Source organism: Littorina saxatilis, unplaced genomic scaffold, assembly GCF_037325665.1.
Source record: "Littorina saxatilis isolate snail1 unplaced genomic scaffold, US_GU_Lsax_2.0 scaffold_1018, whole genome shotgun sequence".
Taxonomy (NCBI): domain Eukaryota; kingdom Metazoa; phylum Mollusca; class Gastropoda; order Littorinimorpha; family Littorinidae; genus Littorina; species Littorina saxatilis.
This window is the reverse complement of record NW_027126904.1, coordinates 12,501-27,500: the sequence shown is the minus strand read 5'-3', so window position 1 is coordinate 27,500 and position 15,000 is coordinate 12,501. Positions and strand designations below refer to the sequence as shown.

Below are 15,000 nucleotides of genomic sequence, written 5' to 3'. Positions count from 1 at the left end.
AGACAGACAGACAGACAGACAGACACTAGTCGTATATATATATATATAGATATACATAATGTATAAGGCACACTCCTCCCCCTTGTAACCAGTTCGACAGGTCTGTACATGTAATTAGACCTACCCCTAACTGGGAGGCATACTAACATTCATCACCCCGACTGCTTATTATGGTTAATTAAAGTAGTTTGATGATTTGATTGTATCAATGGCCGTCATGAAAACAAATCCCGCAATGGTGTTTATTTTATTAAGTTGAGGGGAGCCTAGATCTGATATCGTGAGTCAAATTGTTTACGCAAGAAGGATTATGCCTTTAAACTGACACCTAGCTTCATAATGCCTACAGTAAGAGCGCACATTGTTTGGTTCAGGTATTTGTCCAAGCTTATGAGCGTTATTAGTGTAACACGCACGTGGAAGTACAATCTTCGAAAATAATGATATTATAGAAAGGCTTTTATTTTTTTCAGAGTGTGTGGCTGGCCGATGGGGAAGCAAATGTGAAAACAAGTGTGCACCTAACTGTGCAACAGGCACATGTGATACGACCGCAGGAAAGTGCTTCGGTAAGACATCGCAGTATATAATACACATGCATATTTTGTTATTTAAAGTACAATCTGTAAAAGTCTCGCCGCAAGACATTGTCATCCGTATGTTTGTTTCCCCCTTGTAGGATCACCACTATAAACAAAGGCCACACAAGGCCACATTGTCAAACTGATTATTTACAGAACCCCGGCTTATTGAACATTGTTGGAAAGGTCAAGGACTAAATTGTAAGCTGGTGCATAGAACACCAATCATAATGGTTGTAACGGCCAACAAACAAATCTTTCTGGTCATAGTTCTATGCTCTATTATACTATTTCTCACCATTGCATAAGATATGAAGCATGTACTACCTAGGTTGTTAGGGAAAACAAAATCTGTTCAACTTCAACAGTGATTTTCGCAAAACGGCCGACACGCTGGTTAGTAGCTTTAAACAAATGTAACAAAGTCATATTTGTACTACTCACTTGCAATTTGAATCATCTCAAAGAGGGATGTATGTACTTTCTTAGTATATATACATATTACATGATGTTAAAAATCAACTTATCTAACATATACTTTTTTGGTCACATTTGCTTGTTTGCTTTTCTCTTCGTTTGTTTCTAATCCACAGTTCGGATATCCTTAAGCCCATTCGGTTTATATTAGTGCCTGGTCAATGTTTACATTTAATTTTGGAAATGTTTAGATTCAGGGTGTTGTTTTGTTTATGTTTTATGTGGTTACTTGTTTTTGTTTCAGCATGCTTACCCGGGTGGTATGGCAGAACATGTAATACGAATTGTTTATCCCCAAATTGTCTGCTCAACACGTGTAATCAGACGACCGGACGCTGCCTGGCGTGTAACCCTGGCTATGATGGAGACAACTGTACAGGTAACCACAATAACAACCGGGTTAATGACGCTGCCGGCCTTTGCCCTGCTTCACGTGAATCCCCATAACTTGTTATATGGCCAGCAAAGTATGACCAAAGCATTTTAGAACATTAGATTAAACATTGGCTGCCGATTGTGCGTAATGGGCAAGTTTTAGAAGCCTTTTTGCAGATGTTGCAAAACGCTGTCGATATAGCGAAATGGGGATACAGTTGTGTCTATTATGTGAAGCTACAGGTGAGACCTCCCTGAAGACAGTATACGGCCGGCCCCTCAAGATCGGGTTGCTCTCCAATTATGTTTTCAGACGGCACAACCCAGATCAAAGACCAGGCAGGACTAAGAGATCGCTGGATAGAGCACTTCAGTGACCTGCTCAACAGACCCTCCACTGTAGACCCCGCAGCACTGAGCCAGATCCCCTAGCAGCCCATCCAGGAAGAGCTTGAACTGCCACCCTCTATCGTCGAGATCAAGAAAGCCATCTCTCAGACTAACTCAGGCAGAGCATCAGGAAAAGATGGCATCCGTGTGAGATATACAAGGCAGCAGGCCTCAACGCCCTTTCATAAAGTACTGCAGAGCATATGGGACGAGTAAAAAATGCTTGACGACTTCCGTGACGCCCTGATCGTTTCTCTCTACAAGAATAAGGGAAGCAAAGCAGACTGCGAAACTACAGGGGCATCTCACTCCTCTCTGTCGCTGGAAAGATTCGTGCAAGATCCATCCTCAACAGACTTATTGCCGTATCTGAACAAAATCTTCCAGAGGCACAGTGTAAATGCAGGCCAGGTAGAAGCACAACTGACATGATGTTTGCCGTTTGACAAATACAATCAATGCCAATCTATATATATATACGACTAGTGTCTGTCTGTGTGTCTGTCTGTCTGTGCGCGATGCGCGGCCAAGGTTCTCGATGGATCTGTTTCAAATTTGGTGATCATATTCAGGTACACCCTGGACACAACCTGGTCGATGAGATATTTCAACACGTGCTCTCAGCGCGCAGCGCGGAACCGATTTTGGTTCCACCTCAGCTATTTTGGTTCCACCTCAGCTTACCCGGGCCCCCATACCGACACACCATAGCCGCTACACCACATCACAACGCCAAAGTTCTCGGTGGTTCTTTTTCAAATTTGGACACCGTATTCAGCTACACCCCGGACACAATATCATCGATGAGATATTTCAACACGTGCTCTCAGCGCGCAGCGCTAAACTCATGTTCGTTTTTGTGTTCATTTCACCATTATAAGTAACTCTTCCTTATCTTCTCCAGTGTTTGGCGTTTATCTCCCTTCCTTCGTGTGGCTTTCCCGTTCAGTTGTAAGTTACTATTTATTTTTAGAATGTCACTGCGCTGTCCAGAACGCTTCCCTTGCACCCGTAAGTTGTTCTTACTGTCAAAGTGAAAAGGTCGAATCAATTTATAGCCACGCGAAAAATACACTCTCACCTATCTCTATATATTTATAGATACAGATATTCATATATATATACGGCTTCTCTGTGTGTGTGTGTGTTTGTGTGTGTGTGTGTAGGCAAAAACCTATGTATTATAGAGTTCTGTTTGTGATGGGGTCTAGCGGCTTTTGTCTGTCTGTATGTTCTGGCATGTGAGAAGCCACAGCAGATAATATAGGGCTAAGAAATAAGCTCTAAAATTCTCAATCCCGTTTGACAGGACTTCGCCTTTCAAAGGTGATTGTGGTGAACCGCCACGCTGTCTGTCTCCGCGCCGTTCACCCCAAATTCCCGTTTCTGAGAGTGACTATTTTTAGAATGTCACTGCGCTGTCCAGAACGCTTCCCTTGCACCCGTAAGTTGTTCTTACTGTCAAAGTGAAAAGGTCGAATCAATTTATAGCCACGCGAAAAATACACTCTCACCTATCTCTATATATTTATAGATACAGATATGCATATATATATACGGCTTCTCTGTGTGTGTGTGTGTTTGTGTGTGTGTGTAGGCAAAAACCTATGTATTATAGAGTTCTGTTTGTGATGGGGTCTAGCGGCTTTTGTCTGTCTGTATGTTCTGGCATGTGAGAAGCCACAGCAGATAATATAGGGCTAAGAAATAAGCTCTAAAATTCTCAATCCCGTTTGACAGGACTTCGCCTGCAGAGGTGATTGTGATGAACCGCCACGCTGTCTGTCTCTGTCTCGCGATTCACCCCGGCGAAGCCGGGTATTCCTCTAGTCAGTCAATATGAGGCTTATATCGCACATATATTTCGTGGGTACAGTTCTAGGCGCTCTGCAATGATGCCGTGTGAGATGGAATTTTATACGGCCAGTAGATTGCAGCCATTTCGGCGCATATTTACCTTTCACGGCCTATTATTCCAAGTCACACGGGTATAGGTAGACAATTATTAACTGTGCCTAAGCAATTTTGCCAGGAAAGACCCTTTTGTCAATCGTGGGATCTTTAACGTGCACACCCAAATACAAGATAAATGCATTGAGCAACATATGCCTCTCTCCTCTGTCTTCATTGGCCAGACAAAAGCCTTCGACACAGTCAACAGAACGGCTCTCTGGACATAATAAATAATAATAAATAAGAAATAGTAATAATAATAATAATAATAAATGAGCATTTATATAGCGCAACATCATAACTTTACAATTATGCTGTTTGCGCTTGACACATTTAAAATTAAAACACAGTTATACAAGCATGTACATCTACATTCATAGTCAACAACGCTTAATTAAGGGCAGAGGTGGCACGGAATTTTGATCCAAAATTGTCCCATGATGTGATTTGGGTTTTCAGCATATTTAAGTACTTTGAACACCCTAGAATAACTGCATTATGTTTATTTTGTCAATTTCATCCTCTTTTTTTTCAATAAAGTGATGATTTGCAAAGTAAGTGAATGCTAAAAATCTGCAAATTTATTTAAAAAAAAAAAATCGATTTTTTTCATGGCAGAGCAGCAGCAACATGTGATCACATGTCGATGAGTTTGTCAAATTTATTGCATGCACCGTACTCAGTGGAAATTCCCGTTTTTGTGACGATGTCACAGTCATGAAAATAAAGTCCGTTTGTACCCCTCAACGGCCACAATACAGTGCTGGCGAAGGCTACTTTCACTTGCAAAATGTTCCATATTTGGAAAGTGACCTTCACCTTTGAAAATGTATTCGCTGATTGGTCATTACCAATAACTTTGAGCCGGGAAGTCGTTCTGCGCATGCGCGCGCACCACATCCGCATAAACACGCGGACGTTATTTTGAATCGGTTCGACGTCTCAAACAGCAATGTTCCTCTCAACTCGGCCTCTTAAAGATAAATTCGGCGGGTATCCATCATGCAAGAGTCAGAGGAAGTTACAACTTTCGGCAGATCGAGCAGCGAACAAGAACAAGTCGCGTAAGGCGAAAAGACAACATTTAGTCAAGTAGCTGTCGAACTCACAGAATGAAACTGAACGCAATGCAACGCAGCAAGACCGTATACTCGTAGCATCGTCAGTCCACCGCTCATGGCAAAGGCAGTGAAATTGACAAGAAGAGCGGGGTAGTAGTTGCGCTGAGAAGGATAGCACGCTTTTCTGTACCTCTCTTCGTTTTAACTTTCTGAGCGTGTTTTTAATCCAAACATATCATATCTATATGTTTTTGGAATCAGGAACCGACAAGGAATAAGATGAAAGTGTTTTTAAAATTTCGAAAATTTAAATTTGATAATAATTTTTATATTTTTAATTTTCAGAGCTTGTTTTTAATCCAAATATAACATATTTATATGTTTTTGGAATCAGAAAATGATGGAGAATAAGATGAACGTAAAATTGGATCGATTTATAAAAAAAATATTTTTTTTACAATTTTCAGATTTTTAATGACCAAAGTCATTAATTAATTTTTAAGCCACCAAGGACTTCGGGCTTCGTCGAAAATTACTTGACCAAAATTTCAACCAATTTGGTTGAAAAATGAGAGCGTGACAGTGCCGCATCAACTTTCACGAAAAGCCGGATATGACGTCATCAAAGACATTTATCAAAAACATAAAAAAACGTCTGAGGATATCATACCCAGGAACTCTCATGTCAAATTTCATATAGATCGGTCCAGGAGTTTAGTCTGAATCGCTCTACACACACACACACACAGAGACAGACAGACAGACACACACACACACACACACACATACACCACGACCCTCGTCTCGATTCCCCCCTCTACGTTAAAACATTTAGTCAAAACTTGACTAAATGTAAAAAGCTAGCGGTCGGTGTGAATGTTGAGTCCGCGCACAGGCGGAAGGTATCGTTCACTGGACCACTACTTTTACAGCTGCATGAGTTTTGGAAAAAAATAATGCTAATTCGAAGCAATTTCCGATCAAAACTCGGCCACTTTTTGTGTGATGGAAACGAATTAGCAGAAACCATATCTGTCTGCTCCTGCGATAAAACAGAGAACATCGAGAGTTGCAAGTAAAATTCCAAACGCCTTATTTCCAGCTGATCATAATCACTGTACTAGATGTTTCATTGAGTGTAGCATCTGTCTAATGTCTATATGTGCAACTTTGGACTAATAGGGGATTGTGAAGAGTACTTGGAGTATTGGAAAATGTCAGTGAATAGTACCCGAATGCACACATACTCTTGGTTTGCCAATCTGTCTTCACTGTGCGCAGCAAAACACTTCACAAACTTTCAAATGCAATTTTCTCAGAATGTGATTTTCAAGGATGGTAACAACACGGTGATGGTCTTCACTTCCCATCTACTTGTGGTAGACTACTAATTTTTTTCCCCCAATCATTGTAAATGAATTTGCCCCGTAGTTACAGAAGCGTTTTTTCAAAAAAACTTTTTATTTTATTTTTATGAATTGGAATGAAAGCCTGACATAGCATTTTCATGCAAAAATATAATGTCACCCAATTTTTTTAATTTTTACTGGGAACTAAGGCCGATACTCATAAAAATGCTCTGTAACTACTGAGGGACACAACGGACTGATGTTCAAATCAAAATATGGAAAAATTATTAATTTCTTGAAGATTTTAAAAGCTAGACCATTGACATCTCATTCGCTTCTATAGGATTCGATGACCTTGAACCAAGTTTGGTCGACCTAGGGGGTTTGGGTAAAAAATGTAAAAATGTAACTTTATTAAACTTCTGTTCATACCAAAACCAAAGTCTACTTGATCTGTTTCAAGTTTTAAGGTCACAGTGTGGTCAATATTTTGTAACAAAGCAAAACATATTGTTTGAAAAGTGTATGGTGCTTACATCTTGGATACTTCCAACTGTTTTGAGGTTTGACTACTTCTGGACATCGAAGTCTTGTCTGGTTGATCCTGGTTATATTACTAGGTCACAACAGGTTTGAGTTCGGATCAACAATGATCAAATCGTCACTTTCTTTAATGTCAAGTGAGCTAGAACAACAGATAGTTTGGTTCTTATCTATATTCCGTAGTGCAAAAAGTGAGTCGCATGAAGATTTTCTCTGTTTGTGTGACTCCAAATTGACCCCTCTGAAATGTATCATGAAAATTGGCATCACTTTTATCATAAACCAAACAGCATCAAACCTTTGGAGCCTGTGACGTTTCAGAGGTATTACTATAAGGCATTAGTGAAAATGACACATTTATATTATGGACCTCAACACAATCCCGCTGTGACCTTGACGTTTGACTTTATCAACCAGACTTTCACCATGCGTGGAGAACATCATACACTATAAAACGCGTGGGAAGAATTTAACAATTATTCTAATTTTGATCCAGATGGGACACTGCTGTGACCGTGAAATTTGACAAACATTAACCAGGAGGTCACTTTTTTTGTAAAAGATTTTATCAAATCCTGAAAGTGTGTAAAATGTAATGGATCCAGCTTTAAAACATGCAAGACTATGACAATTGTCCAGGTTGGAAAGAAACTTTGATCTTGCTGTGGCCTTGAAATTTGAGGGGGTTTGATGTGTCTTGCATTATACCTGGGGGTCATCAAACTTTGGTAGTGTGCCAAGTTTCAACGCCCTAGCTTCAAAAACATGCGAGATAACCTCAATGACACATTTATATTTTTGACCTCAACAAGACCCCGCTGTGACCTTGATGCTTGGCGTTTTCAACAAGACTTTATAAAGACTAGACAGTGTAAAGGACAGCATACTCTAGAAATGTGTGTATTTTCACAGCTCGTGCTATAAACGCATTGACGAAATGAAAATATTCCAAATTTTGAACCAAACCTGACCCCGCTATGACCTTGAAATTGACAAAGATTAACCAGGTCACTTTCTTTTTAAATGTCATCAACATTCTAAAAGTATGTAAAGTTGGCTAAAGTGTAATGTTTCTAGCTTTAAAACATGTAAGACAACGAACATTTTCCAATTTGGAAAGCAACTTTACACCTTACTGTGACCTTTGAATTTGATGAGGTTTAATGCGACCTGCGCCACACAAGGGGGTCATTAAACCTTGGAAGTGTGCCAAGTTTCAAAGCCCTAGCTTCAAAAACATGCGAGAAATCCTCAATGACAAATCTGTATGTTTGACCTCAACGCAACCCTACTGTGACCTTGACCTTTTTAACCTAAACTGTAATCGCGTGTAGAGGTCATCATACACTAAAAATGTCTGTATTTTCAAAGTTTGTGCTATAAACGCGCTGAATAAATTGACACTATTCCAAATGTTGAACCAGATGTGACCCCACTGTGACCTTGACATTTTAGAAAGATTAACCAGGTGGTCACTTTTGTTAAGATTTCATCAACATTCTGAAAGTATGTAAAGTATGTAAAGTCTAACTGATCTAGCTTTAAAACATGTAAGACGTACAACGACAATTGTCCAGTTTGGAAAGGAAATTTAACCTAGCTGTGACCTTGAAATTCAATGTGGTTTAATGTGATCTGTACCATATCTGGGGGTCATTATAATTTGGTAGTGTGCCAAGTTTCAAAGCCCTAGCTTCAGAAACGTGCGAGAAAACCTGAGTGCTACGTCTCAGTGACATGTTGAATAATATAACGAACAAAATTCCCGTTATTTGTGAAATAATTCAAGTGCATTTGTCTTTTCTTTTCATAATTGGGTTCCAACATCTGTTGTCTTAGCAAAAATCACAATATCAGTCTTGTTTGTCAACTTTTGTTTTTTAGCCCCTTTGTCCGCTTTTCGTGCGCACCTTTTGGCACTTAGTCAAATGTATTACGTCGTGTAGTCTTGACCGCTGACGATGATTCTAAAGAACTGAAATGAAAAGGTAAATCCGAATGTATGCCACAAATCCAAAACAATAACGTGGCATATTGGGTAAACCTGTGCAACAGAAGCAATACACCCTATGTTCCATGAGGGCCCCAAAGGGGCGGTATCATCACGATCACGGGAAGGGAAATTTTAGCTTTCACTATCACAGTTACCTTGATTTTTGTTTTCACGATCACGAACACCAGTCGCAAATCACGGTCACGGTAAAAGTTGCATGTACAGAAAGCACGTGTCAAAGTAAACACAACCACACTGTAATTCGCTCCTCTGGGTCTATTGTTTATTCAAAACAAAGTGCGAACTGTTGCACTTTTTTATTATTATTTTTTTAATTCTCTTTCATTCACACATAGAAATACATACCATGATTTGTAATCAGTAACAAGAATGTTGTTTTCATTGGGTTTTTTTCTTCTCTCTCTCTCTCTCTCTCTCTCTCTCTCTCTCTCTCTCTCTCTCTCTCTCTCTCTCACACTCTCTCTCTCTCTCTCTCTCTCTCTCTCTCTCTCTCTCTCTCTCTCTCTTGCACAATTTCACATTTCCAGAGCTAAATCTTGTAAAGCCATTTTCTCAAAAACTATTGGGTGGATTGAAATTAAAGTACATGTATGTGTGTTGGGTTCTTTATTTTCAACTTTGCCATACAATTTGAGCTACACCATCGCCTGGTTTCATGGCCTTGAAAAACAAACAAGAATGCTACAGGCCAAAAATGGTTTTACCTGAAAGAAGCGCGCAGTGCCAGTGGCGAAGCCACAAGCCTGAGCCTGCGAAGCTGGCGAGCCAACTAGGGGGGTCCGGGGGCATGCCCCACCGGAATTGTTTTCAAAAAACGGTTAAAATCTGTGCAATCTGGTGCATTCTGGGCATCATTTTCAGGGCTGTAATAATGTTGTGATCTTGTTAAAAATCCCATTTTAGCCTCAGCCCACCACCATTTAACACACCTCCAAACTGGTGAAAACAACACTACTGTGCGCTGGCTTCATTGAGACCGGCGCCCGGTCGCGTTGCGCGATATTCACACGGATCGTTTTTGCGGAAATTTTTCAACTTCACCGGAATACATTTGACTTTACCGAATTTTGAAAACGGCTTTATCGGATTTCCGGCAATTACCGGAAAAGTAGCATGCCTGACAAAATCCCCAAACGGAACACGCCTTTGATCGTCAATGATCTTACTCAAACTCAAAGATCTTGAACAAATGTCAAGATTTTTGCCTACATTCAGAACAGTCAAAGAGCAACATAGATCAACATACAGTTTCGTCTTCGGAAAGACCGACCCGTAGCCTGACCTTTCCACCAAGGAAGGCATTCTCGCCGCCTGCTTTGGTCTGGCTTGAATCCACAAAATATAACAGAAGTTCGATGACAGTACCGCTGCACGCCATTTTTGATCTTCGAATTCAAATTTGACTGAATGAACTCAAAACTTTTGCACGAAGCCCTTCCATGCATTGGATGAAGTTTGTCAGACTTTTGCAATTTGCCTTCTGATTGGATCTCTTTTTGTGTGTGATTGGTTCTCTTAAAGGGAAGCAATCGCTGTCAAAATCATATTTCTGAATGTGTTGTTGGCTCCTTGACGAATAGAGGATCATAGAGTGATACAGCTGTGAAAAATGTACGTTGAAAATAAAATGCTTTGCAATAATGCCCATCAAGATCACGAAAACAAATGACGATCCCGATCACGAGACTTGATTTTTTTGTCATCACGGATCACGGGCAAAGTCCCATCACGATCACAGAAATGGAAATTTCGGCAATCACGGTCACAGAAAGGTCAAAAAACGCCAATCACAATCACGATCACGATTGGGGCCCTCTTCCATCTAAACAGTTGCTGAAACGTCATAATCTGTTTGTGTGTGATTGCAGACTGTGCCGAGAGTTACTACAAAAAAGGCGAAGGATGCCTGCCGTGCAGTTCTCTATGTAAGGACAGTCAGTGTGACCGTGTCACTGGAGAATGTAGTGGTGAGTGTTCCGACAAAGTCTGTCTGTTTGTATCTCTATCAGTCTCTCTCTCTCTCTCTCTCTCTCTCTCTCTCTCTCTCTCTCTCTCTCTCTCTCTCTCTCTCTCTCTCTCTCTCTCTCTCTCTCTCTCTCTCTCTCTCTCTCTTGCACAATTTCACATTTCCAGAGCTAAATCTTGTAAAGCCATTTTCTCAAAAACTATTGGGTGGATTGAAATTAAAGTACATGTATGTGTGATGGGTTCTTTATTTTCAACTTTGCCATACAATTTGAGGTACACCAACGCCTGGTTTCATGGCCTTGAAAAACAAACAAGAATGCTACAGGCCAAAAATGGTTTTACCTGAAAGAAGCGCGCAGTGCCAGTGGCGAAGCCACAAGCCTGAGCCTGCGAAGCTGGCGAGCCAACTAGGGGGGTCCGGGGGCATGCCCCACCGGAATTGTTTTCAAAAAACGGTTAAAATCTGTGCAATCTCTTGCATTCTGGGCATCATTTTCAGGGCTGTAATAATGTTGTGATCTTGTTAAAAATCCCATTTTAGCCTCCCCCCACCACCATTCAACACACCTCCAAACTGGTGAAAACAACACTACTGTGCGCTGGCTTCATTGAGACAGGCGCCCGGTCGCGTTGCGCGATATTCACACGGATCGTTTTTGCGGAAATTTTTCAACTTCACCGGAATACATTTGACTTTACCGGATTTTGAAAACGGCTTTATCGGATTTCCGGCAATTACCGGAAAAGTAGCATGCCTGACAAAACCCCAAACGAACACGCCTTGGATCGTCAATAATCTTACTCAACCTCAAAGATCTTGAACAAATTTCAAGATCTTTGCCTACATTCAGAACAGTCAAAGGGCAACATAGATCAACATACAGTTTCGTCTTCGGAAAGACCGACCCGTAGCCTGACCTTTCCACCAAGGAAGGCATTCTCGCCGCCTGCTTTGGTCTGGCTTGAATCCACAAAATATAACAGAAGTTCGATGACAGTACCGCTGCACGCCATTTTTGATCTTCGAATTCGAATTTGACTGAATGCACTCAAAACTTTTGCACGAAGCCCTTCCATGCATTGGATGAAGTTTGTCAGACTTTTGCAATTTGCCTTTTGATTGGATCTCTTTTTGTGTGTGATTGGTTCTCTTAAAGGGAAGCAATCGCTGTCAAAATCATATTTCTGAATGTGTTGTTGGCTCCTTGACGAATAGAGGATCATAGAGTGATACAGCTGTGAAAAATGTACGTTGAAAATAAAATGCTTTGCAATAATGCCCATCAAGATCACGAAAACAAATGACGATCACGATCACGAGACTTGATTTTTTTGTCATCACGGATCACGGGCAAAGTCCCATCACGATCACAGAAATGGAAATTTCGGCAATCACGGTCACAGAAAGGTCAAAAAACGCCAATCACAATCACGATCACGATTGGGGCCCTCTTCCATCTAAACAGTTGCTGAAACGTCATAATCTGTTTGTGTGTGATTGCAGACTGTGCCAAGAGTTACTACAAAAAAGGCGAAGGATGCCTGCCGTGCAGTTCTCTATGTAAGGACAGTCAGTGTGACCGTGTCACTGGAGAATGTAGTGGTGAGTGTTCCGACAAAGTCTGTCTGTTTGTATCTCTATCAGTCTCTCTCTCTCTCTCTCTCTCTCTCTCTCTCTATATATCTCTCTCTCTCTATATATCTCTCTCTCTCTCTCTCTCTCTCTCTCTCTCTCTCTCTTGCACAATTTCACATTTCCAGAGCTAAATCTTGTAAAGCCATTTTCTCAAAAACTGTTGGGTGGATTGAAATTAAAGTACGTGTATGTGTGATGGGTTCTTTATTTTCAACTTTGCCATACAATTTGAGGTACACTATCGCCTGGTTTCATGGCCTTGAAAAACAAACAAGAATGCTACAGGCCAAAAATGGTTTTACCTGAAAGAAGCGCGCAGTGCCAGTGGCGAAGCCACAAGCCTGAGCCTGCGAAGCTGGCGAGCCAACTAGGGGGGTCCGGGGGCATGCCCCACCGGAATTGTTTTCAAAAAACGGTTAAAATCTGTGCAATCTGGTGCATTCTGGGCATCATTTTCAGGGATGTAATAATGTTGTGATCTTGTTAAAAATCCCATTTTAGCCTCCGCCCACCACCATTCAACACACCTCCAAACTGGTGAAAACAACACTACTGTGCGCTGGCTTCATTGAGACCGGCGCCCGGTCGCGTTGCGCGATATTCACACGGATCGTTTTTGCGGAAATTTTTCAACTTCACCGGAATACATTTGACTTTACCGGATTTTGAAAACGGCTTTATCGGATTTCCGGCAACTACCGGAAAAGTAGCATGCCTGACAAAATCCCCAAACGAACACGCCTTTGATCGTCAATGATCTTACTCAAACTCAAAGATCTTGAACAAATTTCAAGATCTTTGCCTACATTCAGAACAGTCAAAGGGCAACATAGATCAACATACAGTTTTGTCTTCGGAAAGACCGACCCGTAGCCTGACCTTTCCACCAAGGAAGGCATTCTCGCCGCCTGCTTTGGTCTGGCTTGAATCCACAAAATATAACAGAAGTTCGATGACAGTACCGCTGCACGCCATTTTTGATCTTCGAATTCAAATTTGACTGAATGAACTCAAAACTTTTGCACGAAGCCCTTCCATTGGATGAAGTTTGACAGACTTTTGCAATTTGCCTTCTGATTGGATCTCTTTTTGTGTGTGATTGGTTCCCTTAAAGGGAAGCAATCGCTGTCAAAATCATATTTCTGAATGTGTTGTTGCTTCTCTTCAATCGGGATTGGCTCCTTGACGAATAGAGGATCATAGAGTGATACAGCTGTGAAAAATGTACGTTGAAAATTAAATGCTTTGCAATAATGCCCATCACGATCACGAAAACAAATGACGATCACGATCACGAGACTTGATTTTTTTGTCATCACGGATCACGGGCAAAGTCCCATCACGATCACAGAAATGGAAATTTCGGCAATCACGGTCACAGAAAGGTCAAAAAACGCCAATCACAATCACGATCACGATTGGGGCCCTCTTCCATCTAAACAGTTGCTGAAACGTCATAATCTGTTTGTGTGTGATTGCAGACTGTGCCGAGAGTTACTACAAAAAAGGCGAAGGATGCCTGCCGTGCAGTTCTCTATGTAAGGACAGTCAGTGTGACCGTGTCACTGGAGAATGTAGTGGTGAGTGTTCCGACAAAGTCTGTCTGTTTGTATCTCTATCAGTCTCTCTCTCTCTCTCTCTCTCTCTATCTCTCTCTCTCTCTCTCTCTCTCTCTCTCTCTCTCTCTCTCTCTCTCTCTCTCTCTCTCTCTCTCTCTTGCACATTTTCACATTTCCAGAGCTAAATCTTGTAAAGCCATTTTCTCAAACACTATTGGGTGGATTGAAATTAAAGTACGTGTATGTGTGATGGGTTCTTTATTTTCAACTTTGCCATACAATTTGAGCTACACCATCGCCTGGTTTCATGGCCTTGAAAAACAAACAAGAATGCTACAGGCCAAAAATGGTTTTACCTGAAAGAAGCGCGCAGTGCCAGTGGCGAAGCCACAAGCCTGAGCCTGCGAAGCTGGCGAGCCAACTAGGGGGGTCCGGGGGCATGCCCCACCGGAATTGTTTTCAAAAAACGGTTAAAATCTGTGCAATCTCTTGCATTCTGGGCATCATTTTCAGGGCTGTAATAATGTTGTGATCTTGTTAAAAATCCCATTTTAGCCTCCCCCCACCACCATTCAACACACCTCCAAACTGGTGAAAACAACACTACTGTGCGCTGGCTTCATTGAGACAGGCGCCCGGTCGCGTTGCGCGATATTCACACGGATCGTTTTTGCGGAAATTTTTCAACTTCACCGGAATACATTTGACTTTACCGGATTTTGAAAACGGCTTTATCGGATTTTCAGCAAATACCGAAAAAGCCGTTAGCATGCCTGACAAAATCCCCAACGAACATGACTTTGATCGTCAATGATCTTACTCAAACTCAAAGATCTTGAACAAATTTCAAGATCTTTGCCTACATTCAGAACAGTCAAAGGGCAACATAGACCAACATACAGTTTCGTCTTCGGAAAGACCGACCCGTAGCCTGACCTTTCCACCAAGGAAGGCATTCTCGCCGCCTGCTTTGGTCTGGCTTGAATCCACAAAATATAACAGAAGTTCGATGACAGTACCGCTGCACGCCATTTTTGATCTTCGAATTCAAATTTGACTGAATGAACTCACAACTTTTGCACGAAGCCCTTCCA

At 41.4% G+C, this 15,000-nt stretch overlaps 1 protein-coding gene across 1 annotated transcript in view; it reads left to right on the top strand.

Moving 5' to 3' along the window:
- LOC138955394 (scavenger receptor class F member 1-like) overlaps positions 1 to 1,865 on the top strand; it is an 18,674-nt gene extending 16,809 nt beyond the window's left edge. The window contains exons 4-5 of the mRNA XM_070327006.1: positions 474 to 569; positions 1,747 to 1,865. Coding sequence (XP_070183107.1) covers positions 474 to 569; positions 1,747 to 1,865 — 215 coding nt within the window. The remainder of the gene's footprint in view (positions 1 to 473; positions 570 to 1,746) is intronic.
- The last annotated feature ends 13,135 nt before the right edge of the window (positions 1,866 to 15,000 follow it).